This window comes from Daldinia caldariorum, assembly GCF_022478825.1.
Source record: "Daldinia caldariorum strain CBS 122874 unplaced genomic scaffold F4812scaffold_4, whole genome shotgun sequence".
Classification (NCBI taxonomy): domain Eukaryota; kingdom Fungi; phylum Ascomycota; class Sordariomycetes; order Xylariales; family Hypoxylaceae; genus Daldinia; species Daldinia caldariorum.
The window spans coordinates 1,070,068-1,095,164 of record NW_025953040.1 but is presented as its reverse complement, the minus strand read 5'-3'; the positions used below and the strand labels follow the sequence as shown (position 1 = coordinate 1,095,164).

Genomic DNA, 25,097 nt, shown 5'->3' with positions numbered 1-25,097 from the left:
TGGTAAGTAAGGAGGTAAGGTAAGTAAGGAGGTAAGGTAAGTAAGGAGGTAAGGTAAGTAAGGAGGTAAGGTAAGTAAGGAGGTAAGGTAAGTAAGGAGGTAAGGTAAGTAAGTAAGTAAGTTGATTTGAGTTCCTCCTAAGGCAAGGGAGGTAGGTACTGCTAAAGTTTATATATAGGAGATAGGTATACTCTTACCAGACGATACTGCCGCTTGAGAGTTCGCTTCGTGAAGCTTGTTAAGGAATTGGAAAAAGTCGTCCTGTTTCGGGATGAACGCGTCGAGGAAATTGCGGACATGAGCTTGCTCGCTAATAGCGTCTGTCAAAGCTTGCTTCTCGCGAAACGTGAGCGTGGCGACTCTATCTAGCTTGTCGTACATGGATTTCACCATGGGCTCGAGACGAGCGAGGGTGTCGTTGAGCGCGGCAAGATCCTGGGTCTTGGGCAAGCTCGCACGAACGTTTTCGAGGTCTTCCTCGACGCGGCCTAGCTTCTCATGGTCGCGATCTATCTGCTTGCTCAGGGTCTTGATATCCTTGCCGAACCTGACATTATCCGCCGTAAACTTGAAGCACTCGTCGCTGACTTTCGATCGGAGGCTCTCTAGACCGTCCTTGATATTCCGTGTCGCGGCTTCTGCTTCGGATAGAAACGAGCGAAGCATTTCCTTATCCCTCCGAATCTCGACGATTTGCTTTTCGAGGCCTTCGCTGCGGACACCCTCCGCCGCGTTGGCTTCTTGGAGTTTGCAGAACCTTTCCTCGATCAAGTCCAACTGCCTCTTCGCCTCGAAGACCTCCTTGACGGTAAGCGCCTGTAGGAGTCTCACGGCGTTGAGTTGGTTCCCCGGCTGTCGAAGCTTGTCCTCAAGTTTGGCAGCGTTGACAAGCTTCTGCGTTTCTTCTGCGGTACGCATGGTCTTATAATAAGAGGTACCTAATGATATGAAGTGGAATATATATTTACTTTATTAAACTGTATTGTGTTGGCCTCTGTAGCTAATTAATTTATTATCAGCACCGATTCAGTGATAAGAGTTCAAGTAAACCACGTAGCTTTGAAGTGACGAGAAGAAATGAGAGGTTGAACAGGAATAGGGAATTATGGTATGGCTGGACCGAGAAGGAGGCTTGACTGGCAGTTGTACTTTCCGAGCAGCTCCCCTTTTTGAACCACCCCTTTGCTCCCCACATTTGAGTATAACAACAACTGCGCTTTCCAGCAGACATTGGAAGTACTTGCCTTGTTATCCAAACGAGTGGCAGGATAAGCGGTAGATTAGGTAATGTTGAGGTAGGACATGTATCTGATATCTGATGTATGTAATCCATAGGAGGGGAGGGGATCATTGGAAACCCCTATCCTAGGTACCTGAGGTTAGGTAGGTACCTACCTATACTCAACGACTCGATAAGTCTTGTATAATCCAAGGCATTCATTCATTCTTATTACTCCCTTTAAAACCACGATAATTGGCAAATTCAGAACGTTTATTTAGGAAAGCATCAGCGACCTACGTACATAACAACGCGGAAATAAGCACTAGAACCCGGTCCGCGACGGCCCCCTCTCCATCCTCAGGCAATATGCATTACCAGTTATTAGGTGCTAGATGCCTAGCCGCAAATGCCTAGATGCTTCTTTTCCCTCCTGTACCGACCACGGCTCGTCCTTGAGACGTGCTAATAGAAAAATGAAATATGCAGGACGAGATCATCATCATCGCCACCCCACCCATCAATGTATTTTGCGGGACCTCTTTGGTCCACTCTCGAACCACGCATCATTCTATCCCCACCCTAAATGTCAGACAGACCAGCCTTGTCGAGTATCAATAAGAATAAGGGTTGCTTAGATGAGGTCCGCCACGTTCATCGGCATCTCCTCAATCTGGGTGCTGTAGAACTGCTCGATCTCACGCATCATTCGGACGTCCTCGGCAGTAACGAAGTTGATGGCAACACCCTTTCGGCCAAATCGGCCACCACGACCGATACGGTGAATGTAGTTCTCGCGGTTAGCGGGCAGATCGTAGTTGATGACGAGAGAAACCTGCTGGACATCGATACCACGGGCCAAAAGGTCCGTGGCGATCAGAACACGGGAAGAACCAGATCGGAACTCCTTCATAATCAGGTCACGCTGCGGCTGGTCCATCTCACCGTGCATGGCCGACACAGTGAAGTCACGCGCAGTGAGCTTGTCGGTAAGCCAATCAACCTTTCTGCGGGTGTTGCAGAAGATGACGGCTTGCGTGATGGTAACAGTCTCGTAGAGATCGGAGAGAGTGTCCAGCTTCCACTCCTCCTTCTCGACAGCAATGTAGAATTGCTTGATACCTTCAAGGGTAAGTTCGTCCTTCTTGACGAGAATGCGGACGGGGTCTCGCATGAACTTGGTAGTAACCTCAAGGACATCCTGGGGCATGGTAGCGGACAAAAGAACGACCTGAGTGGACTGGGGAAGGAGTTGGAAGATGTCGTAGATTTGCTCAGTGAAACCACGCTGCATGATAAATATTAGCCTCGTCGAGCGGGCAAAGAGGGGAATATGCTTGTACTCACAGAAAGCATCTCATCGGCCTCGTCAAGAACGAACATCTTCATGCCGTCGGTCTTAAGGAATCGTCGCTGGATCATATCCTGGACACGGCCGGGAGTGCCGACAACGACCTGGGGACCGTCCTGGAGGGCCTTCATGTCCTCACGGACGCTAGTTCCACCAATGCAAGCATGGCACTCAATGTTCATGAAGTCGCCAATAGCGACAACGACCTTCTGGATCTGTTGAGCCAGCTCACGAGTAGGAGCCAGAATGAGCGCCTGGCACTGCTTGACGTTCGGGTCGATCTTCTGGAGTACGGAAATCGAAAAGGTAGCGGTCTTGCCAGTACCAGACTGGGCCTGCGCGATAACATCGTGACCTGTCGCGGGGTTAGGTTAATATTTTGATATTTTGCGCATATAATATTACAAGGGAAATAGAGAGATTGAAGCATACCCTTGATGACCGGCATGATCGCGCGCTGCTGAATAGCAGAAGGGCGCTCGAATCCATAAGCGTAGACACCTTTGAGACATTGTTAGTTCACCGCAAAAACTTTTTGTGGTTCCCGAGTGGGCGGCGTCTCTTACCTCGTAGCAACTCGGGCTTGAGGTTCATCTCATCGAAGGAGTCGACGGTTTCGTCATAGTTAGACTCGATCTGGGATTGGTCGATATCCTCGAGCCCCTTGTCGGTAGCCATGATTGTAAATTTATCGACGCGACTTCTCGAATTCTAAGCACAGCTCAGAATTCAAGAAGAAATGGAACGGCGATCTTGGTGGGGTCAAGAGAGAAAGAGAGGCACGAACTTTGCACTAGGGCAAGTCGTACTGCGTAAAAATTAAATAAGTAAAAGAAGTGGACGTAAATGCTCTCGTAAGTAGAGAGCAAGAATGTCCAACTAGGGGGTATTTCTCTTTTTTTGGTTTGGTTGTGTTCTTGATGTAATCTTGTTGACGATTTGGAAAAGTCGAAGATGGGAGGAAAAGCCCGAGATCAATGGAAAGTAGAGGTAAGTAAAAAAAAAAATTTGAGTGGGGGTAAACGTCGGCCAAACCCTGATGCGGGGCTTTAGCTCTAAACTTGTTATCTTGGAAGGTTCTACGCGGCGGCAAGCGGCGTGGTTTCCCAAGACTTACCCAAAATTATTATTATTATTATTTTTAATTTTTAATTTTTTTTAACCTTACGCTGTTAAGCTAATGCCACTACCTGAGGACCCACAAAACTCAAGACTGCCTAGACTGCCTGACTGTAAGGACGACTTTGCATGTCAAAAAAAGACAAAAAAATTAAAAATGTATAAAAAAACCACTGCAGTATGACACAGACTTTAAGGTTGTGACTCATTACAGCTGAATTACTATTATTTATCCTTGTGATAAAGCGTTCTTGTCACCATTGGAAGTTTTCAACTTGGCTTAAACGGGTAATTCACATTTCCTTACCAGCGAACAAAATGCTACTAGCAGAAGGAATCAGTCGAGGAGGCATTAGTGGAAGTGCAGCAGCATCAGATGGAGGCGAATTCCACATGACAACTACTGAGATTACTGGGATATCATCAGATTCCATCCCAGTTCATCCATTAGGTGTTAAACCCCTTGGGAACCTATATTTCGCATCTGGTCCCACTGCTCGGCAGTCTCTCGGGTTGTTAACTCAACTTCCAGATGAGATGATATTGCAGATACTCGAATATTTTGATATCCAGACACTGAAAGACGTCGGGTCTACTTGTCGCTTCCTCTACGCCTTTTGCCATCTCGACGAGCTTTGGAAGGCATTATTTCTCGAGTAAGTCATAAACTATCACATGTGAACCCAGACAGTCATGAGCGACCCCCCCTTGGATAGGGAATCCATCTATTCTAGTACCATTTTGTTGATTTGCTGATGAATTATGAAAGTGCTGGCTTGCGACCACATACCTGGAAAGGTTCATGGAGAGGCACACTCCTAAACGCTCCTGCCGGCTGGCGACCTAGGATTGACTGTAGCAATGTCTTCTCCGACGTCATTCATAGACCTTTTGCTTGTACTTACGTTGCCGTTGAGAAATATGCATCGAGTATTCCTCGAGCAAATCAGATCGGCAGGTTACAGGAACTCGGCTATGATAAGTTCGCACAGAATTGGAGCAGTAAGCCATTTATATTGACCGATTGCATTCAACGTTGGCCGGTATATAGCGACTGGACTGTCGAGGAATTAAATAAGAGATATTCAGCAGTTGAGTTCCGTGCCGAAGCTGTGGACTGGCCATTCTCAGTTTACCATGCATACATGTCTAATAACGAGGATGAAAGCCCGCTGTACCTGTTCGACAAGGGTTTCGCTGAGAAGATGAATATTCACATCGGATGTGGTGCGGATGCGGCATACTGGCCCCCCGAGTGTTTTGGCCCGGATCTATTCGAGCTCCTTGGAGAGGAAAGACCAGCTCATCGATGGCTCATTATCGGACCTAAGCGTAGTGGTTCAACTTTTCACAAGGATCCGAATGCCACCAGCGCCTGGAACGCCGTTTTGGAAGGATCGAAATACTGGATTAGTACGTATACCCGAAGATATTGCGAATCTTTTTCTTTATGTTGGGACATGATTTGTCTCTTTGTGTCAGCGAGATCCCGCTGCTTTGTAAATACCTCATTGAACCTTTCGAGAGCAACAGAAACTGACAGCTAGTTTTCAGTGTTTCCACCCACGGCGCAGGTTCCCGGCGTTTATGTTTCAGAAGACAGCAGTGAAGTTACTAGTCCGCTCAGTATCGCCGAGTGGCTACTTGAGTTCCATGCCGAAGCACGTAAGGTGCCAGGCTGCGTGGAAGGCGTTTGCAAAGCGGGCGAAATCTTACACGTGCCCAGCGGTTGGTGGCATTTGGTTGTGAACCTCGAAGCTGGTATTGCTCTTACTCAAAACTTCGTACCCAAATCACACCTCTCGGATGTTCTCGCTTTCCTTAGAGACAAGCCAGATCAAGTGACCGGCTTCAAAAGCAACATTGAAAGCCCATATGACCTCTTCGTTGAGCGGCTTAAAACTGATTATCCCAAATTTCTTAACGATGCACTTGAAGAGTTAGAACGGAGGAACTTGACGAAGAAAAGGAAATGGGAGGAGGCCATCGGAAAGAAGAATGACGATGAGAATGTTGGTGGTAGTGGTGGTGGTGGTGGCTTTAGTTTTGGGTTTGGAGATGAATCCGACGAGGAGGTTCCATAGAATAAAGGATGGAAATATTAAGTATGGTACCTAGAAAACCCCCCATCCCCCCCCTTTGAAACTCCCCATTACCTAGGTAGACGTGGGGGTATGACAAGAGTGACAAGAGCTACATAGGTATGTACACCTATAGGAGGTACCTATGGGAGGTACCTATTTATGTAGGCGTCTCTGACCTATGGAAGATAAGACCGCATTTGTCTCCGGTCAGCTTCTTCGTCTCTCACAGTAAAAAGCGGCTGAGGGGCACTGAAAAAAGAATGTTGGTGGCTTGCGCCCTCCAGCTGCGAACCTTTCACTGGTGTGTACACCCTGCTTCCGGAATGGAAATAGTAGTTCTAAATCGAACAAGGCGGCCGGACATTTTTATCTTAGGTACCTTACCTGGGTTACTTACTGCTTTATTTCACCGAGTTCCACTAGGCGGTGTCCTGTCATCTATAAAAGTGTTGGGATTAAAATAAAATCTTATGAATTAGAAGTGAGTTGGCATTTTTGCATTACATACCTACCTAGGTAGTAGTAGATGGTAGAGGTATTTCGGTGTAAGAGGTGCATTTGCTCGTAAATGTCTTAGGTACCTAGTAGGTAGTGACTTAGCTAAGTTTTCTAACCCTGCATGCGTACTACGTTTAGGTACGCCCAGGAGGTAAAAAAATAAAAAATGGTACAAGAGTGTCTCAAGACAAAGCCCCGGCCCCGACTAGATTGAAACTTTGAGTTATTAATAGTACCTTACAGTACGGTATATATACCTTGCGGGACGGGCTTGTAATAACCTACAGCTAGGTATATATACCGCCTTAGATGGTAGCTTACGTACTACATAATTGTACATTTGATTGTATTGTACCTTATGTACCTTATGTACGAATGTACGTTGGCTGGTTGGGTACAGACTGCCCAGGTGGACCTTACACGCTCATACCTAAAATAAGGGCAATTGGTTGGCAAGTCGTTAATATTACCTAGCTGAGCCCCCCCCACATGATTGCATCAACCCGTCCAGACCAAGTCCCAGAGCACCACCTACCGTATCTTTTACTGGATTCCCACGTCTCTCCTGTGAAGCCTCCCTGTTTCCGCGACACGTAGGTGCAACTTCGAGGCAACTAAGCCAAGTCTTGGGAGCTGCATCCCAAGAAGGCTTTCTGCTTCTGATCGAACATTTGTACACACTCGTTCCACCTTGCTTTACACCAGGGTTTCTTGTTTTTTTTATTGTTTTTTTATACACACGTTTACATCACATACATCCACATACATCACTTACGCAGCTTTTATTTTTGTTTCTTCAACACGAGTCTCGTCTCACGGCATCTGTAGAAATGCGAATAGTCGCTTATTCTCTGTGGCACCCATCTTTTAGTTAACACTCCGCCTTTTTCGCGTTGCTTGCGCCCTATCTCCCTCCCCTCTTACTTTACCTTACCTTACCTTACCTTAGGTTAGGTACCTGATAACCAACCTGATATACACGCTATTAGGGGAATCTATAGCTATTTCTTACTTTCTAATACGCCAGCCCCGGCTTGCTTACGCTTTAATATTCGCCGGCCGAACCATATCCCCTGAAAAAACCGACGCTACTGGATATAACCTGTCTTCATCCCGGGCCGTTGTTGACTCACCCCCTTACTTCAATCTTTGTTGATCAACTTCGACACCTAAACACGTCAACCCGTGAGGTCCTTCCTACATCGCGTAACCATGGTTTCCGACGAGACGTTCGAGATATGCCTTCCTGTTCTGCAGGATCCGAATCTTGACGACGACGACAAGACGGACAAAATCGAGGAGCTCCTAAAGAATGAGACACCCCTGAGTGGTTCGGCTTTGGAGAATGCGGTACTGGATGTGCTATGGCGATACCGCGAAGGGGGAGGCAGTGCGACTTCACCTCCCCCGATACGACAGACTATCCTTCGTCGGCCTTCTCCAGCCTCGTGGCGGGGCTCGTCAACTCCTTTGTCGGGCTCACCTCGATTAGGGGTAAGCCCCCTGGCCCCGCCGGGCTTTATTCCGACAAGCCTCAGCCGGACTAAGTCCTCGACCGTATCGCCCTTCTCATCCCCGCGTCCATCACCGCGACTCGCATTCTCCGCCCCGGTAATACCCCATAGTCCGAATCTAAATGCCTACGAATTTGCCAATGACACGAGCCCTTCTCAAGAAATATTCGGTGACTTGCAGGCTGAAAATGTTGATTGGTTAGTGAATGACGATGCACTCAGTATTGCTTCCTCTGTGGGCACGTCCAGCGGCCTCAACGCTGCAGCTCCCGAGTACGTGTCTGCTCAGCAGTGGGATATGACACCGTATGATATGCTGCGCTCGATCCTAGGACAATCCAAGACTGATGAAGAGATCGAGTTGGCGCTTTCTATGCACGGATACGACCTCAGTGCTACCATTGCGTCCATAATGGAGTCTCAAGCTCAAGACTCGACGAATGTTTCAGGACTTACTCCCGAATCGAAGAGCGTACTTATTGGCAAATCTATGACACCAGATGGAAGACCTACGACACCATCAACTCAGGGGAAAGCTGGCATAATATGCAAGTTCTACCTCTCTACTGGCCAGTGTCTCCGAGCAGACTGTCGATTCAGTCATGATCTTAGCAACCATCTCTGCAAGTAAGTCCAGATCACCGTTCTCGCGCCTCCTTTACGTGTATTAATTCTTTAGGTACTGGGTTACGGGCAACTGCTTGGCCGGGGATACGTGCATTTTCTCCCATGATCCAGCTCACCTTATAAACCGCCTCAACGTGGACGATAATAACACCCCACAGAAAAGTCAGAACCTACAGGTTCAGGATTTCAGCTCTTTCCCGTCCCTACGACCAGGCACTCCGGAGCTGAATCCTTATGCTGCTAGTTTTAGTTACCCAGCCTCCGGCGTAACCCCACCACCTGGACTGAAGCCCTACGGAGGCAATGACAATTCCCGCCCTCGCTCGCGGCCGGGAAGCCGGCATCAGGCCAAAGAGGGTATGAGTGCGCCCCCAATAGATGATAATGATGCATTCCCCTCTCTTGGATCTGCGTCTGCCAAGCCTAACAAGAAACACCATGGTAAACGTGGTGGCCATGGCCATGGCCACAAAGATAACTTCACACCAAGTTCTCTTGCGGATATCGTAAAAATGTCACCGTCTCCTGGGCCCGGATCTGGGTCCAGTCGGCAAGAATCGAAGAAGATCGGCCGCAATGGAAGTGCTAGTAGTATTAAGAATGGAGAAAACAGTGCTGCCGCCCAAAATATCCCCATGCCCAGACACATTCCGTGGCTGGAAACAGGAGAAAAGGCAAATAAGGCTTATCTGAAGGCTCGCCAGGAGGCTATCAAACATGGTGGGCTCCGTAACAAGTTCTTACAAAGGTTTGTGCGTTCTCGATATTATTGGACGTATACAAAGCTAACTTTGGTTCCAGCGCTGCGCAAGCTTGGAACCGCAACGATGCTCGAGCGGCGAAGGCTCTTAGTCTCCGAGGACAGAGCGAGAATGACCTGATGCGAAAAGCTCACCGGGAAGCTGCTCGGGAGTTGTATGAGGAGCGTAACAAGCAAAATTCGCCCAACGCGGAGATCTTTGTAGATCTGCACGGCCTTCACCCAGACGAAGCTGTTGAGTATCTGGAGAAAGTACTCCTGGACAACAGTAAGGAAACGCGACCCGTATACGCCATTACCGGGACCGGCCACCATAGTAAGAACGGAAAAGATAAAGTTGGCAAGGCAATCAGGAACTTCCTTAACGAGTGGAGATACGCATACCGTGAGTTTTCGGTTCCTGGGGACCGGAACAACATGGGAGGCATTCTCGGGATCGACGCCAGGAGCTGGGACAAGTCTCTTGCAAGAGAGGGTTCAAAGGACAAGGAGGAATCGAAGGAGGACGTGGATATCCTAAGCCAAGGAGTTGAAATTGGGGACGGAAAAGTTAGGCTCCTCGTCCGTGACCCTCCTAAGGGACCTAGCAACAGGGCACGGTGACTAGTAGCAGATGATATCGTGAATAAAGCAAGTTGAAATGTTTTTTATAATAGCGTCTTGGACTTATTTAGGGGCCCGGTGACTATCTAACTTAGGTATTACTTGCAATAGCCGATACCTGGTATGGTAATAGGTATCGCTAGGTATTAACAGGGGTGTACGTACATTAGGTAATATCATGGTGCGCGGAACGGCGTGGGCTACGGTTCAAGTGCCCGGATCGACATCCAAAGTTAATCGGGGACATGATGTAATTGATAGGTAAAAGCAGGGTACCTAAGGTACCTTTCTTTTGCTAAGAGGTACATAGTACCTACCTCCTTAGGTATACACCGCGCATTGGATCGTGGCTGAGCCTTGGTATTGTACATAAGCAGTACAACCCACCTATTCAGCCCTGCTACCTCCTAGGTACCCTAGGAGGTAGGTATCCTAGGAGGTAGCTATGTAAAGTGTACTTCGCGTCACGCGGTAGCTCAGGTGTAGCGCAAAGTACAAAGCACAAAGTATTGTACAATATATTAAGGTAGATTAGAAGGTAGGTACCCAAGTTATACAGATTACGAAGGTTCCTTTTCTTAGCCCGTCAGCCCATTGCTACTACCGTAATCTCACCAAGAAACGTTATACTGTGGAAATAGCGCCAGGTTTAGGGGGATAAGCTGAAGTACGGGTACGACTTAGCAACCTCAACCTCAACCTATCCCTGACGTCCTTCAGAATTATTGTTGCCTAACAGCATACATACATTTTGTTTTTTTGTTTCTTTTCAACCCCTTCAACTTGACAATTGCCAATTGTACAACGTACCTAATCCACCTCTACGTCACGAAATATGGATAGCTAGCTGGTACTACTTGAAGCTATCTCGACTTCATTGCTGATAATCTAAACCCGTACGAAGAAGACAACCACAACCACAGCCACATCGATCTGGTCTTTCCAATTATACACATACCTCGTTCTTCAATTTTCGATAGCTCCTCCGGCCTGATAATTGTAGATACCATACAATCCATAAATAGCACACCTAAACATCACCGAAAATGCCTCCCGACCTCGAAGCTCGAGAAGCTATGCTATCCCTAGCTCTCTCGCCGTCACATTCGCCTTCTCCTTCTCCCTCCCCGGCTCCGCCCTCCGACGCTCCTCTTCCTCCATGGGTACGCCCCAATCTACAACGTCCCACGTCTGGGACTAACTCTCAGCGTCTCTCAACACCGTACTCCCGATCCGCCGCCGCCGCCGACTCTTCCTCCGAGCCCTTCGGCCGCCGCGTGATGCGCGCCAGCGTGTCCTTCTCCAACAACATGATCAAGCTCTTCTACAGCATGACCATCCCGCAGCGCGTCGTCGCCGTCTCCGTCTTGCTCCTCCTCAACGTCCTCCTCGTCCTCTTCCTCGTCTACTCCCACCGTATCTTCGCCGCCCTGGCCCCCGTCGCCGAGGGCTGGCGCGCCCTTCCCGGCGGCTGGCTCATCGTCTTCCTCATGACCTGCGCGACCGCCTTCCCTCCCATGATCGGCTACAGCACTTGTGTCACCATCGCCGGCTTCGTCTACGACTTTCCCGGCGGCTGGCCCATCGTCGCGGGCGCCACGGTCGTCGGCTCCACCGCCGCCTTCGTCGCCAGCCGCACCGTGTTCAGCGGCTATGTGCACTCGCTCGTGGGCGCGGACAAGCGCTTCGTCGCCCTGGGCCAGGTGCTCCGGCGGGACGGGCTGCTCGTGCTCGCCGCCATCCGCTTCTGCCCGCTGCCCTTCAGCCTCAGCAACGGCTTCCTCGCCACCGTCCCCAGCATCTCCCCCTGGCGCTTCGCCCTCGCCACCGCCCTCGCCTCCCCCAAGCTGCTCGTCCACGTCTTCGTCGGCAGCCGCCTCGCCCTGCTCGCCCGCAGCGGCGACCGCATGACCCCCGCCGACAAGGCCGTCAACTACCTCAGCATGGCGCTCGGCGGCGTCGCCGGCCTCACCCTGAGCCTGCTGATCTACCGCCGCACCATGGCCCGCGCTAGGGAGCTCGCGCGCGAGGAGGCGGTCGAGAACGGGACAGCGGTCGACGGGGACCGGGATGGGGAGCTGGGCGACGAGCTAAATCTGGATCGGGGGTACGGGGATCTCGAGGAGGGCCGGAGGAGACAGCGGCCCGGCGAGGCGGACGAGGCGGCGCTCATGAACGACGACGACATCTCGCTGTGGGAGACGGATGCTATGGAGGGCGGCGGGTATAGAGACGAGTCGGAGGAGGAGGAGGAAAGAGAAGGATATGCTAGTGCCAAGACGAACGGCAGGGTTTCTGGCAACGGAGAGCATAGATAGGTGGGTAGCGAACAAGCAGATGGGATGAGGAGGAATTGTCGGCTGTTTGTTTGCAAGTTCAAGTTCAAGTTTATCAAAACAGGGGAGGGTTTTTTTCGTGTGCGGAAATGCGGGTTATTTATTACATATTACATTGCGGGCGGGCGGGCGTCTGGCGAGTCGAACACACACAAGAAGAAAATGATGGCTCGGTTGATAAGTTTTCCTTTGGCATTTTTGGAGTTGGAGTCTAGGTACAGCATCATAACATGGAACATGGATGGGAAATATCAAACCAGAATTAGTTAGACGGGATAGGGACTTAAAGTCAGGAGGAGGTAGGCAAGCCATTTTGTTTTCTTGATTTTTATCATGGGAAAAAAGAAGAAAATTAAGAAAGAATTATCATCGTTGTGCTGCTGCTATAGTTAACTACCTAAGCTAGGTACCTAAAGTTAAAATCAAGCCAGTTTCTCAATTTTTCTGCTCTTCAAGGGTATCGTCCGAACCTGGTTTCCACGTTTCCTAACGCCTAACGCATGCTATCATAAAAACTAAAAGTTGGAAAGGAGAAGAAAAGAAACCAACACCTCATACATTACGTTATCATGCCAATAATACCCCTTCCGGCTATTCTGAAGCGATACCCCATTCTTTCATGCTATGTTGTTATAAAGTCGTCGTTGCTTAAGCCAGCTTAATCGTAAAACCCCGTGAATAGAAAAGAAAAATCAAATAACGATCAACTCCAACTAGTGCTTCGAAAGTGACCCCTGTCATTAAAAATAAGCTCCAGCCGCTTACAAAAAAGAAAAAAATCTACTGCTGCCCTTGAAGGCTCTGCATAAGTCGAATTGCATCCTCGATGGGATATCCGATAAAGACCGGACCCGTGAACAGCATCTGCGGCTTATCGTTCGGCTTGCGGCTGTCCAGCTCAGCCAGGTTGATAAATGTAGGCTGACGTTGGTCGCTGGCCGTAAATGGCGGTCCGCGGGCTGGGATAGAAGTCTGGCTGCTCGACCGGATATCTCCAAACCTAACGGAGTTCTTATCTTCGCGTTTCGGAGGAGAGCCGTTCATCATATCCGTCAACTTCGTATGGTCGAAAGGGCACTTCCCCGTCTTTGCCGGCGTCACTTGAGGGGGCAGTGATGAAGGAATCTGAACCGGCGCCGGTGGGGGGGACTCAGGTCGGCCCAACCCTTCAGCGCCCGGTGGACTATCGAAGATGGGTACTGAGATCCCCCAGGGGCGGCTCGGAGATTCACCAACTCGGACCTCTTTAAGTGGTCGATCGAAACGACTTTGTCTGTCTAGATCATCCAGATCGTCCTCGTGATGTTGCAGAGGAGTGTGCTCCGGATCATCGGCAGCCGATGCGCTGACTGTTTGAGCCCAGTTCACAACACGATCATCCGAGGTTCTTTCAACTTCGCTCTGAGGTCGCGTGTCCCGCTCAGGTAACATGGGCTGGTGAATCCGACTAAGACCCTCAACCATGCTAGCAAGATTGCCATACTTGGCATCTAGCTTCCTGATGTGTTCCTCGTTCTTCTGGTACCTGCGCACACAAACTTCGTGGCTCCTCGGTAACTCGTGCTTGTGAGTCTCCAAGTAATGAGCAATCTCTTCTGGTGAGTGCTGGTCCATGTAACGGATTGGGCACTTGGAGGCGGCAGGCTGCGAGCTTGGATGATCAGACATGGTGGCGCAGATGGGATCTTCTATATCATGCATCGGTTTGCCAGGCGGATTGCTGGGTTCACCGTTCTGCTTCTCCTCTCCGGAGCGCTGGGAGAAGGGACAATCCAAATTGCTCTTCTTTCCCGGAACAGTGAAGTCTTGCTCGAGGATGGTGGAGAGGGTCGTCATTGTGGTGGGAGGAAGGCTGTCTCTACTAGATCGACTGCTCTTGCTAGTAGCTGTCAAGGAAGAGGCAACTCGTCTACCTTCCCTGATGATTACGGCAATCTGATGCTTTGAATCCGAGGTTTTCCTTCTAGGCAAGGGGACAAAGCTGGTGTTTGCAAGGGATGGATTATGCAGTTCCGGGGGGATTTGAAGGTTTAATAGCGTCTCTGAAATCTCAGGCGCCGTGGGAGCATATTTATCGGCTAGGTACTGGAACTATATCGGGGTCAATAAAGTTAGCAAACTAAACTAAACTCTCCGAGATAGGTTTTTATGATTTGTAAAACAAGAAATGACTTTTTTCTTTTCTTTTTTTCTCTTCCGCAATATATCAGGAACTTCTATTTAATTGTTTCGGTCAACGCTACAACAAGGGTAGCTCTTGATCTAGAGCTAAAATGTCTCATCACATATATATATATAAATGGCGGATAAAAGAGAAGTTGAGGTTGACATGGATATGAAATGAAGATGGTCAATCACATACCTGCTCGTGAGCATATCGAAGCTTGTGTTCCAGGACAGTTTGCCTGTCGCTCAGGTTTTGGACTTCATCGGCCAATGCATTAAACGACTCTACTAAGGTCTGTACAAGGTTTTGGCAATTCATATCCTGGTATAAAATAAAAAGAAGCGAAGAAAGATTATGGGATTAAGAAAGCCGGAGAATGCGGTTGGGGGGTGATGGTGAAAAAGGAAAAGAAAAAAAAAAGATGCTAGTGAAAGGATGGGAATGGAGAAAGGTCCGACTGGTAACGCCGATGGCCAAACCTTGGTTAGCGATTTTTTAGTGTGGGGTTATCTAACTCTGCTTCCGTGATTAAGCTGCTTAATTGCATTAAATTGCATTCCAATCCGTCTCTCACCTCGATAACTTCCGAGTTGCCGTTCGGAAGCTTATCAATGTAACACGACAATTCATGTCAAAAAGACCTATAGATTTTAGAGGTCTTGGCTACCTAGATCTATGTATAGATCTATACCTTAGGTACCTACCTAGGTAGGTAGGTATGTATAAGTTAAAAGATACATCCATCTTAGTAGGTACCTCTTAAGGGTCTCGTATATTTACCTAATCTTCCAGTATATATCTTATATCTCGAAGTCAGGAAGGACTGCGAACGATGTACATGCTTCTAATATTCAGTACTCAAGCGTTGTGACGACGTTAAAAGACATAATAAAATATAATAAAAACTCCAACCTACCAGCTTAAAATTTAGATGCTTCCCCGCTTCACCTAACTTCGCAACAACAAGATCCGAAACCAATCGTAGTAACAACTACTCTCTAAAGACTATCTAGGTAGATTACACAGGACAAATTAACAATGGTTCCAGCCGTGGCTCGTCTTGTTTCTGAAAGCGAGCCATATCTTGTCCCAGGCAAGCTTCTCGTGAAAGAGCTCTGGTTCGAGGTCCCCTTGGATCACTCCGATCCAAAATCCACAACAATCAAGCTATTTGCGAGAAGCGCTGTCAAATATGAGCGACCCATCGTCGAATCGTCCGAGGTCATACAGAGACCTTATCTCCTATTTCTCCAGGGCGGCCCTGGGCTGGGAACTCCACCACCCCAAGATTCACCCTTATCAAAATATATGCTTGACAGAGGCTACGAGCTACTATTTCTAGACCAGCGAGGTACCGGGTTCAGCACACCCATCTCCGATAATACCCTGGAGCGCGTCGGCGGTCCCCAGGAGCAAGCTGATTATCTCAAGCTCTTCAGGGCCGACACCCTCGTTAAAGACAGCGAAGCTGTCCGTCTCTGCCTAACGAAGGATTACCCGCCTGAAAAACGGAAGTGGTCTACCTTTGGCCAGTCCTTCGGCGGCTTCATGACCCTGACCTATCTATCCTTCGCGCCGGAAGGTCTTAGGGAATGCTTTATTACCGGAGGACTAGCCCCCCTGGATAAAGGTCCCGAGGAGTCTTACCAAGCTACTTTCCAAAGGTGCATACAACGAAACCACGATTACTACAGGAAATTCCCGGAAGATATCGCCACCGTCAAATGGATCGCCGAGAAAATCCGCGAGCTCGGCGGCGAAAAAGGAATCCCGCTGCCCGCCGGCGGTTTCTTAACGGTGGCCCGGTTCATGACCCTGGGTCTTAGTTTCGGTGCTCACGGCGGCGTCGATCGAGTCCATAATTACATCATTCGAATGAAGGCCGATCTAGACCAGTATGGCGTCTTCACTCGCTTCACTCTGAACATGCTGGAGCAGGAGAACGTATGGGACACGGCTCCGATATATACCTTACTGCACGAACCGTGTTGGTGTTACGGCCCGGGTGTGGCCGGTCGATGGGCAGCGGAACGAGTCGGCGCCGGTCTAGACGAGTTCCAATGGCTCCAGAAGAACTGGGCTGGACCCGCAAGCCTAGGCGAGAAACCATTGTATTTCTCCGGCGAGATGACCTACCCTTTCTTCCTCGATACCTGCTCCGGGCTCTTCAAGCTCAAGGAGACGGCGAAGATCCTGGCCGAATTCGACGGCTGGGCGCCGCTCTACGACCCCGAACAACTAGCTAAGAACGAGGTCCCCGTGTACGCGGCCATCTACAACGACATGTACGTCGATCCAGACATGTCGCGGGCCACGGCGTCCAGGATCAAGGGCATCAAGGTCTTCGAGACGAACGTCTTGTACCATAACGCTGTCCGTTCGAGCCCGGATGATGTTATCCCTCAGCTGCTCAAGCTGCGTGACGATACCATCGACTGAAAAGCCTCATAAAGAGTAGTCATAGAAGGTAATATGCTGGTCAACAGAAGACCAAAGAGAAAGGAGCGGTATTGCTTGGTCGATGAATATGAAAATTACTCTCTAGTGGCTACTTCAATGCATGTTCAGTTCGGATACGAGGAATTGTGTGTCTTTAAGGGGGCTTCTAGTTTTCCGGATTTACTGCGGGAAATGTTTTCATGCGCTTACTACACCCTAACGAAATCCCTTCATTTGACAGCGACACGAGAAACATAAAAGGTGCTGTGCAAAATCCGATACTATATCACACTGAATGAGAAATAGCCAATAAATATATCATCTCGTCCATAGTGTATATCCTGGCTGGGCCGGCCGTGAAATCAAGACAGGCCTCCTCCTATGTTGATATTCGTCGTAGATCTTGTAAGATCTACAGCTCTCCATCAAGTCCTAACTTTTTTGTACCGTTACTAAGCATCATTGTCCTCATCCTTCGCCAAGGTTCTCCAAAAAAAGGCGTGATGATGATGACAGATACCGAGATGCTGACTTGAGTCACCAAATACTAGAAATCATCCTACAAGGCGGTCCAGCCATTAACACAATCTGCTGAATTTCTCGTAACTACCTCTTAGGTAGGTAGCTTAGGTAGATTTACATACCTAGCCGTCTATGACACTTTCTCTCCACCAGCCCTTTTTTCTCTTTGTAAGGCCACCACAATACCTGGTATTGATTGATGACTTATCCGCGCCCCAGCTGTTATACCTAGACCAACCGTAACAGGTAGGACAAGGCTTTGCCATACCTTAGGTACCTTCCGAAATCAATCGCACGCATCGCTTAAGACGGCGTTAATCGGCAGCAAACTGGCCGCATTAGTAAAGAGTAGGCACCACCACCGGTTCTACCTATACGTATGACTGGCCGAAAGCCGTCAGAGCAGCACTTTAACTGTCATCTAACTGAAACGGGAGCTGTATACCCGATGATGACATGTCTAGGTACTGTAAAGGGCGCACGCATCATCGCAGTAAGACGCCAGCATTGTTGTCTCGGAGGTAACAACCCGCTCAACGACCTAGGATGGGATAGCCTTACGGTGCTTCTTAAAACCCCATTTCATCGAATTTGTATAGGTCAAGTAGGTACCTAAGGTAGGTAGGTGTTTAAACACGGACACATACAAGTAGCGCAAGCCATGTCACGCCTTAACCTAACCTACCTAAGGTACCTATCTATTATTCTTCTTCATATATTTGCTGCTGCATCTCGATTCCTACATCCGTCGCTGTTAGCTTTGTCCTTGCATACTTCATACACCCACCAGGAAATGAGAATGAGGGGTCATGTGCGTACGCCACAGCTTGTTTGCCGAATCTGCGATGATTTTGGCCTTGGCGAGGAGCTTCTCTTCGTATTTCTCCTCGTCTTTGGATTTAAGCCTCACTTTACTCGGTTGCGCCTGTTTTTGTTTTTTTCAACACGTCGTATTAGTTCTTCTTCCTTTTTTTATGTTTTCTTTTGTTTCTTCCTATGATTTACATAGGTCGGTACTCATCTCATACCTGTATAAGGATCGGCACAAGCTCCTTGGGATCCGCATTAGCGATTGCTGCGACGGTTTTGAAACCGTTGTCGTAGAAAACCCGAGCCGTCCGGCTCTTGACGAACGTGATCTTCGCTAGCGCCAGGAGGTCTGACCTTGCCCCGGCGTTCAGCCTGTCCGAGAAGTGGTCTAGAACAGCTGCCATCGCCCTGCTTGCACATTAGCCCTGAATCCGAATATTGGCTTATAAACAAAGGATATTGTCCTAAACGTACCCCCAGCCCATCTGCTCGCAAAACTTGATCACTTTACGGCTTAAAATTAGTAATTGTGCTTTGGTATACGTCTTACGTATTTTTTTTTTTTTTTTTTCATGTTGTGGTGCGTTACTCACTTCCAGCAGCAAAACCCTGACATGTCTGCGCCAGGTTCTGTACCGCACCTCGTGGCGTGTCGTACTTGCGTGATACCACATGAACTGGCATTTCGTTGCACAAGTCTCTCAGTTGTAGAGCAAGGTAGAACCGGCGATATATACGGGAAACTTCCTTTTCTTCCGGAGTTGTCTCTTTGAGGGTTCCGCCTTGGGCCCTACGATAAGTTAGCACATATATTTCAGCACATATATTTCGTTACACGATGCGCTTCTTACATTTTGATCACTTGTGTCGGTTTCAGGCCTAGAAAACTCATAACACGAAGCCCGCTGTCATCGAGACCTTCCATTTCCGACCTAAAGACTCGCCAGTCGATCGTGGTGGAAGTATCGTGCACCGGTGTGAACATATATAAAACATCTGCAACTCTTGTAAGCAATTCCCTTTCCAACACGACTTTCGACTTTCGAAACAGTAAAAGATGTAATGAATGGTGTTGTTCAAGTTAGTCTTCTACTTACGCATTTCACCATCCATTGCGAAAGCGCGTAATGCACGCTGCATCTCGCGATGGATGAACACCCCATCCTCCGGTTCGAGTGAAGAGGTGACAATCGCTTTGCCAAGCTGTGTTGCCGTATACGTCTCGAAGTCACCACAGTGAAGGAACCCTTTCTCGATTAAATCTCGTAAGCTAGAATCGACGTGTCCCCTTATCTCATCGGGCGTCGAAGATAAGCTCAATAGGGTTTTCTGGATATAATCTTCAACGGTGTCTCTCGAATTGGCCAACCTGATGGCTATGATCTCCAGTAATGCGCGTTGGATGCGTTGTCTGTCGGTTGTTAAGCCACTCGAAATTTGCGGTAGCTCAGCTCGCATAAGCTCGATGACGTCCTCCAAGTCGTCCTTACGACAGCACAGATAGGTCTCCCCTATTTCGTCTTTTCCTTTTCTTCCCGCACGGCCGCGCATCTGACGGAGCATAGAGGGCCCGACCAAGTCTCGGCCCATACGCGCGTTGTGGAGGATGACTCTTCGGGCTGGAAGGTTAATACCAGCGGCAAGACTGCAGGTTGCTACCAAAACCTTCAGCACGCCTTTATCGTAAGCACTAGCTATCAACTCCCTTTCCTTTGTTGTTAAGCCGGCGTGGTGAAAAGCAACCCCAGAAGGAATTGTTTCTGCTAGGCAAGGATCCAGCCCCGTGCTGAGACTGCGTAGGTCCGCTAAGAGATCCAACCTCGCTTCAATAATCGCGGAAGCTAGTTGGCTGGTATCACGTAATGTCCGGCTAATAAGCCGTGCGTCGGATTCGCACCCGTCTTTTATACATTAGTATGATTACAGCTAACTTGGAAAATTCACATGAGCAAGGTAAGAATGTGAGATTAATAACGTACTGCAAGTATATTAGCATTTGTTTGGATACTGGCTCTTGGGGATAGCAATAAAGGAGCAAATAACCATCAGGAGAAAAGGGTAGCAGCGTATCAGGAGGGATTGGCACTTACCGACGACTATTACAAAACACGAGGGCACCATAGCCGGACCTCGCTGTTTCGACTGCTAGTGCTACTACGGAATTCAATACCGTCTCCTTAAATTCCTTGTGTAAGCTAGGTTGGACGATCCTAACAGGCTGGCTCTGCTGTTGGCTTGCATTGGAGTCCGAGTCGACTTGACTAGCAGCTTTAGCAGCCTTAAGGAGGCCGCGAGTTGACGAAGCTGGGTAAATTTTGCCTTCATAGACGAGATACTCCTCAATGGGTATAGGCCGATAGAACGTGCTGTATATGTGAGCGTTCAACCAACGCGATAATAAGTCAATATTTTGCAGTGTTGCACTCATGCCAATGATTTGGACCTCATACCCGAGGCTCAAAAGCTTGGTAGCAATAAGCTCCATAAGATAGCCACGATGGTCATCGTCTAACATATGAAGCTCATCTAGAACTACAGCTCGAAGCTTAGTGATGGAACAATCGTCAATGGCAGTGTTTAGAAGAGAATTTGCCTGTATTCCTATCAGATCTATGTCACATGAATGCCGTAGGCAACGGACCTTCTCGAAGGTGCAGACTCCGATATCGAAGTCTGACCATGTCGCTCTGACCTTTCCACCACCGAAAAAGCCAACAACTCTGATGGTATCCTCGTCGAAACGTTTTTGCCAAAGCGAACGCTGCTCCTTTTCCGATGATTCTTCCTTGGGTGGGCGCTTGATACCTTGGACAACGTTCCGTAGCCACCGGACTTTCTCTTGAACCAAGGCAACATACGGGAGCACCAGCAAAGCTTTCGAATCGCTATTTTCGAGGACTCTTTTTAGCATCAAAATGTCAGCAACTAGAGACTTACCGCCCCCTGTCGGCGCGGTATAGACAAGGTTCTTTGTTCCATTCAGAAGACCTGGGCCTAAAAGGCACTGCTTTTGCCAGGTATATATCTCATTGATACCAAGTGCTTTAAAATTATTTACCAGCGAGCTCGGTAATCCATACCTCGGGAAAGAAAGCGAAAGAGAGCGGTCGACTACTGATGTGGGTGTAGTTGCTATTGCCCGGCGTTGCGAGTATTCAGAAGGGTGGGCAGCATGATTGGGATCAATGTCTGTGATGATACTAGCAGCCAGCTCAGGCAGTTCCTTGTTGATAGTCGACGCTTTCTGGAATTGAACTGCCCTTTTTGGTGGAGGCGGTTGTTGGTCAGAACTGGCGACATCGGCATGGAATCTCTTGCTGCTTGAAATGGTAGTGGTATGAAATGTCCCTTGTTGCAAAGTGGTTGACTCAAGTGTCGTTTTATGCAAAATGCCTCTTGGGGGCTCCATCGTTGTTCGTCTAGCCCATTGATTGTCAGGGCCTGATTATGGTATTTATTGAGGCTGCTGATGGATAAGTCTGATAGGTAAGTCCTCTTCGCTCACTTCTAGCTCACTTCTAGCACGTAGCAACAAAACAAAACAAAACTGGTCCCAATTCATTGCACTGTACATATGCAAGGTAGAAGAAATGGGCGACAAGTGTTCAAAAAATGGAGATACATGTTGTCGGTTATATGTCGCGATATTGTTACGATATGTTAATATGTTACGTAGTAAATGTGTTAAATGTGTTATCAGCTGGTAACTAAATCTTGGCTGTTATTAATAAAACGGTGTTGGACACGAAAGCAACACCATGTCACGTGGCGTCAAGGTGCTCTTTTTCTTCAATGCCCTTGCATATGCCAAGTGGAAGTTGGAGAGCAATCAGGATCGGGAATTGCCGCCTTGCCTCCGAGGGCCCGCTTTTATTGACATAATCAGGTATGGCATCGCGTAATCATTGCCGCCGTCGTTCCTAAAAGGGACCATACCAGCATCTAACGATCCCAGTAAACCGTGTTATGACCGTTGCATTACAGTACGAAAAAAATAAACACTTAAAAATTCCTGAATAGCTGATCGAGCGTTCAAAAATATAAATATTTAAAGGCGTTTTGACATTTAAAAAAAATAAACGCATACATATATAAACGTTTACATTCTCAAACATTTGAGAATTTTTCAAACGCTTAAATCATGTGACGTTTAGGTAATATAAACCATTAGGTTGCGGTTTGGCTGCAGAAGGTAATAGTAATAGGTAGCAGTAGCTAAGTTAAATTGAAAAAAAAAAAAAGATCCATTTGTTTAGCCTTAGATTCGAACTATTACCTTGTATGTACGTGGTTTACTTCTAAGCATGCATCTACTACCTTGACCATAATGGCTATTACGAATTACGTTACACGCGCGTACGAGAAGCTACCTTATTTTAATATATCAAGGTAGGTAAAGAGGTATCGTAGCTTCCTCTTGGAAGAGCTCTTACATAATAAGACCTTAGGAGACTCTAAGATATTCAAACGCTTACAAAAAATAAACGATACTCAAACGCTTATCTTAAAAGGTAAACGCTTAACCTAAGATAAACGCTTTCATATTTTCTAAATGTTTAGATACGATTAAATATCAAAAGACCTGTAGACGTTGAGAAACATCAACGTCTAGTATTTGAAATATTTTAACAAATTTAATTGTATTATAGCGGTTAAAAATTTCAAACCGTATATACACGGTTTACTGGTTCCCGCGGATCCCCGTAAGGGAATTCATTAATCCTCATGTCTCTCATTGGATCATTGGATCATGATTTTATTTATTTTTTTATTTTTTTAACAAAAAACGGATGGATCTCGGATTGACCTCCTAGGTGGCCCGTGCCTATTTGCAAACCTCGTGCGGTGCGGTCGGGGTCATCTCTAACGTCAAGCTTCCAACTTAATTATATGTACCTCATAGGGTACAATACCAATGTCACGAAAACGAATACCAATGTAACGACTTGGTGGCAGCCAAAAGTAGGTATTGTACCTAAGGTATAGGTAGGTATATACCTAGGTAACCAGGTAACCTAGGACTTGTTTTTCCACACACGAAAAGGATTCTTCTCCCGACGTTCTCGGCCGTCGTAAGGTCAGACTTGGTTAGTTTTACTTTCCTTGCTTAGATGGCTAGACGGCCATGCGACGGACGAAAGGTGGGAAATTCTGATTTATGCCCTATACCCTATGCCCTCCTTATGGGATGATATTTATAACTTGTATTGGTCATTTTACCTAGACCATTTCCCCCTTGAGCTTTTGATTACGACAATGTCCTCATCTTATAGAGAGGACTCTCCGATACATGACTATCGGCACGTTGGTCTCAAGTGGGTTCACTTTCGGTTTTATCTGCGTAGGTGGCAAAATGTAGGGTTCCACGTATGGAACATATTTGGGCTAATATCCTACTAAATGTTTTTTTACCTCCATTTTATTAGTCGCTCCTTGTCCGCGAAGTTCTCCCTTATTAGTCCCTAACACACATATACCGAATAATTGAGTACAATAAATAATGTTATAGATTTCGAAGCAGCCATGCTGCAATGGAGAAGCGACGTATGATGGTAGGTAATAGTGTACCCTTATACATGTATGTCCCTACTACTGTAGGTTGCGGGTCAAGATTTAGGAGACAGAGAAAGTACCGACCTCACTACTATGTAGATAAAATCATACTATCCTCTGGGCCTACTCTACATCCAACTAAACCTTAGGAGGGCCTATTTTTACAGTCTAAGCTAAACTGCTGACTAGCAAATACTTTTATACCGCTACATCTCATTGCTAAAAGCGGAGTTCCTTCTTTTTGGTTTGAAGAACAGTACATAGTACTAGGATCTAAAGGCGTTTACTCGGCATGAAGATGAGAGGCCAATTCTCCTTATTGTGCTCTTAAGGGGCAGGGAGATCAAAACATTTCGCCGTGCATCAGATGATTAGTCTTGATCCCTAGAATCCTAGATTACGTAGAGATTAATACACATCTGCTAGGACCATTTAGATCTATTTCGGCTATGTTAGAGGTAGGTAGGTTTTGGGGTAGTGTATAAATTTTATACGGACCACGAATTGACACGAAACACGCAACACGTCTGTCTGCTCGCCGAAGTAGACTTTCTACTCTCGTGACAAAACGGACATTTCAATCAGGGACAATTCACCCTGCCGTACTTTTTGCAGATTTGTGAGTTCGGTTGTCTTGGGTATGTCTCTACTATTGCACAGCGGTGACGGGTGGAATCCTTGTCCCATGTGATCTGGTTGGACCATCAGATCGCGAGGTGGGGGTTTACTCAATACCTGTCGTTTTTGTTCTGGTTGCTGCTAGTAGTGGTGCCCAGGCTTGCCAGACTACCTGCCTCGTTATTCGCATCGCCTCCAAACCCAAATCCAAAGGCCGATCTGCTTCTAGGGCAAGTAGAAGCATCAGTTGTGACCAAAGGATATGTATATGAAATAAGATACTACAGCTAACCTTAGGTAAATGAATGAACTGCGCCTTACTCGGTTGTTCCTATGATCTCTTGGCGTAAAAAGTATACTATGTAGGTAGACAACGCAACGACCATGCTTGCGTTTAATACCCTCGGGAAACGGGCGCGGCGCCCTTGACTCGCGATTTTGGCTAGATCCCCACCCTATCAAAATGTGCGACAGGTGATGGGAATGTTGCCTGTCATACAACTGCGCGTCGCCCTGATGAGGTGAGCTCGACGGGTTCGGGACACACACGGCAACATCTCTCTGAATGGGGAGTAACTTGGTAACAGGGAAGCGCGACAATGCTGTAATAGAATAAAGAGAATTTATTTTCCTTAGGTCTAGGTAGGTAGGTAGTTAAATAGGGTTGTTGTCAAGCGAGGGCGTTCAACCAGTACAAACGCATCAGGAAATATTAGCAAGCAAGCTAGGCAAAATGAAACGGGGATGCAGCAGTTTTCAACAAAAAGACCCTAAAGATTCATTGAGTTCATTGAGATGATTGACATATCTAACCAAGAAAGAGATAAATATATTTGGGAAACATTTTATGGTATCGATAGGCCCTACAAACATATAT

The 25,097-nt window shown here is 47.6% G+C and overlaps 8 protein-coding genes across 8 annotated transcripts in view; 4 read left to right on the top strand and 4 right to left on the bottom strand.

Annotated features, from left to right (window-relative positions):
* F4812DRAFT_420940 (uncharacterized protein) overlaps positions 1 to 1,522 on the bottom strand; it is a 2,397-nt gene extending 875 nt beyond the window's left edge. Inside the window, exon 1 of the mRNA XM_047933503.1 lies at positions 198 to 1,522. Within this exon, the coding sequence (XP_047792255.1) occupies positions 198 to 918 (721 nt within the window). The 5' untranslated portion in view covers positions 919 to 1,522. The remainder of the gene's footprint in view (positions 1 to 197) is intronic.
* Positions 1,481 to 3,654, bottom strand: F4812DRAFT_420934 (ATP-dependent RNA helicase eIF4A). Its single transcript, XM_047933502.1, has 4 exons — positions 3,137 to 3,654; positions 3,003 to 3,071; positions 2,567 to 2,925; positions 1,481 to 2,507 (listed from the first exon to the last, which is right to left on the bottom strand). Exons 1-4 carry the CDS (start codon positions 3,246 to 3,248, stop codon positions 1,854 to 1,856), a joined length of 1,194 nt encoding a protein of 397 aa, XP_047792254.1. The 5' UTR covers positions 3,249 to 3,654; the 3' UTR covers positions 1,481 to 1,853.
* A 57-nt stretch (positions 3,655 to 3,711) lies between these two features.
* F4812DRAFT_420931 (Clavaminate synthase-like protein) lies at positions 3,712 to 6,327 on the top strand. Its single transcript, XM_047933501.1, has 3 exons — positions 3,712 to 4,345; positions 4,459 to 5,102; positions 5,244 to 6,327. The coding sequence occupies exons 1-3, from the start codon at positions 4,008 to 4,010 to the stop codon at positions 5,771 to 5,773; spliced, it is 1,512 nt and encodes a 503-aa protein (XP_047792253.1). The 5' UTR covers positions 3,712 to 4,007; the 3' UTR covers positions 5,774 to 6,327.
* A 787-nt stretch (positions 6,328 to 7,114) lies between these two features.
* On the top strand, positions 7,115 to 9,892 carry F4812DRAFT_307474 (uncharacterized protein). Its single transcript, XM_047931290.1, has 3 exons — positions 7,115 to 8,412; positions 8,465 to 9,160; positions 9,214 to 9,892. The coding sequence occupies exons 1-3, from the start codon at positions 7,484 to 7,486 to the stop codon at positions 9,773 to 9,775; spliced, it is 2,187 nt and encodes a 728-aa protein (XP_047792252.1). The 5' UTR covers positions 7,115 to 7,483; the 3' UTR covers positions 9,776 to 9,892.
* Positions 9,893 to 10,359: 467 nt separating this feature from the next.
* Positions 10,360 to 12,462, top strand: F4812DRAFT_420926 (uncharacterized protein; the record flags this gene model as incomplete). Its single annotated transcript, XM_047933500.1, has 1 exon — positions 10,360 to 12,462. A coding segment is annotated over exon 1 (1,268 nt), but the record flags the coding sequence as incomplete, so codon positions are not given.
* On the bottom strand, positions 12,463 to 14,698 carry F4812DRAFT_420923 (uncharacterized protein). The gene is made up of 2 exons (XM_047933499.1): positions 14,474 to 14,698; positions 12,463 to 14,202 (listed from the first exon to the last, which is right to left on the bottom strand). Exons 1-2 carry the CDS (start codon positions 14,594 to 14,596, stop codon positions 12,892 to 12,894), a joined length of 1,434 nt encoding a protein of 477 aa, XP_047792250.1. The 5' UTR covers positions 14,597 to 14,698; the 3' UTR covers positions 12,463 to 12,891.
* Positions 14,699 to 15,004: 306 nt separating this feature from the next.
* Positions 15,005 to 17,309, top strand: F4812DRAFT_307440 (alpha/beta-hydrolase). The gene has a single exon (XM_047931289.1). The coding sequence runs from the start codon at positions 15,317 to 15,319 to the stop codon at positions 16,715 to 16,717; it is 1,401 nt and encodes a 466-aa protein (XP_047792249.1). The 5' UTR covers positions 15,005 to 15,316; the 3' UTR covers positions 16,718 to 17,309.
* Positions 17,310 to 17,940: 631 nt separating this feature from the next.
* F4812DRAFT_457330 (P-loop containing nucleoside triphosphate hydrolase protein) lies at positions 17,941 to 21,458 on the bottom strand (the record flags this gene model as incomplete). Its single annotated transcript, XM_047937152.1, has 9 exons — positions 17,941 to 17,978; positions 18,059 to 18,164; positions 18,268 to 18,457; positions 18,524 to 18,554; positions 18,643 to 18,839; positions 18,901 to 19,045; positions 19,147 to 19,950; positions 20,153 to 20,642; positions 20,691 to 21,458. 9 exons carry the CDS (start codon positions 21,456 to 21,458, stop codon positions 17,941 to 17,943), a joined length of 2,769 nt encoding a protein of 922 aa, XP_047792248.1.
* Between the last annotated feature and the right edge of the window lie 3,639 nt (positions 21,459 to 25,097).

Coding starts and splice junctions, on each gene's coding strand:
- F4812DRAFT_420934 (XM_047933502.1), bottom strand. CDS start 3,248: ATGGCTACCGACAAGGGGCTCGAGGATATCGACCAATCCCAGATCGAG. Junction 3,072..3,136: donor CAAGCCCGAGTTGCTACGAG/GTAAGAGACGCC, acceptor AATGTCTCAAAG/GTGTCTACGCTTATGGATTC. Junction 2,926..3,002: donor GATCATGCCGGTCATCAAGG/GTATGCTTCAAT, acceptor ACCCCGCGACAG/GTCACGATGTTATCGCGCAG.
- F4812DRAFT_420931 (XM_047933501.1), top strand. CDS start 4,008: ATGCTACTAGCAGAAGGAATCAGTCGAGGAGGCATTAGTGGAAGTGCA. Junction 4,346..4,458: donor TGGAAGGCATTATTTCTCGA/GTAAGTCATAAA, acceptor GAATTATGAAAG/TGCTGGCTTGCGACCACATA. Junction 5,103..5,243: donor AGGATCGAAATACTGGATTA/GTACGTATACCC, acceptor GCTAGTTTTCAG/TGTTTCCACCCACGGCGCAG.
- F4812DRAFT_307474 (XM_047931290.1), top strand. CDS start 7,484: ATGGTTTCCGACGAGACGTTCGAGATATGCCTTCCTGTTCTGCAGGAT. Junction 8,413..8,464: donor CTTAGCAACCATCTCTGCAA/GTAAGTCCAGAT, acceptor TTAATTCTTTAG/GTACTGGGTTACGGGCAACT. Junction 9,161..9,213: donor CGTAACAAGTTCTTACAAAG/GTTTGTGCGTTC, acceptor CTTTGGTTCCAG/CGCTGCGCAAGCTTGGAACC.
- F4812DRAFT_420923 (XM_047933499.1), bottom strand. CDS start 14,596: ATGAATTGCCAAAACCTTGTACAGACCTTAGTAGAGTCGTTTAATGCA. Junction 14,203..14,473: donor TTCGATATGCTCACGAGCAG/GTATGTGATTGA, acceptor ACCCCGATATAG/TTCCAGTACCTAGCCGATAA.
- F4812DRAFT_307440 (XM_047931289.1), top strand. CDS start 15,317: ATGGTTCCAGCCGTGGCTCGTCTTGTTTCTGAAAGCGAGCCATATCTT.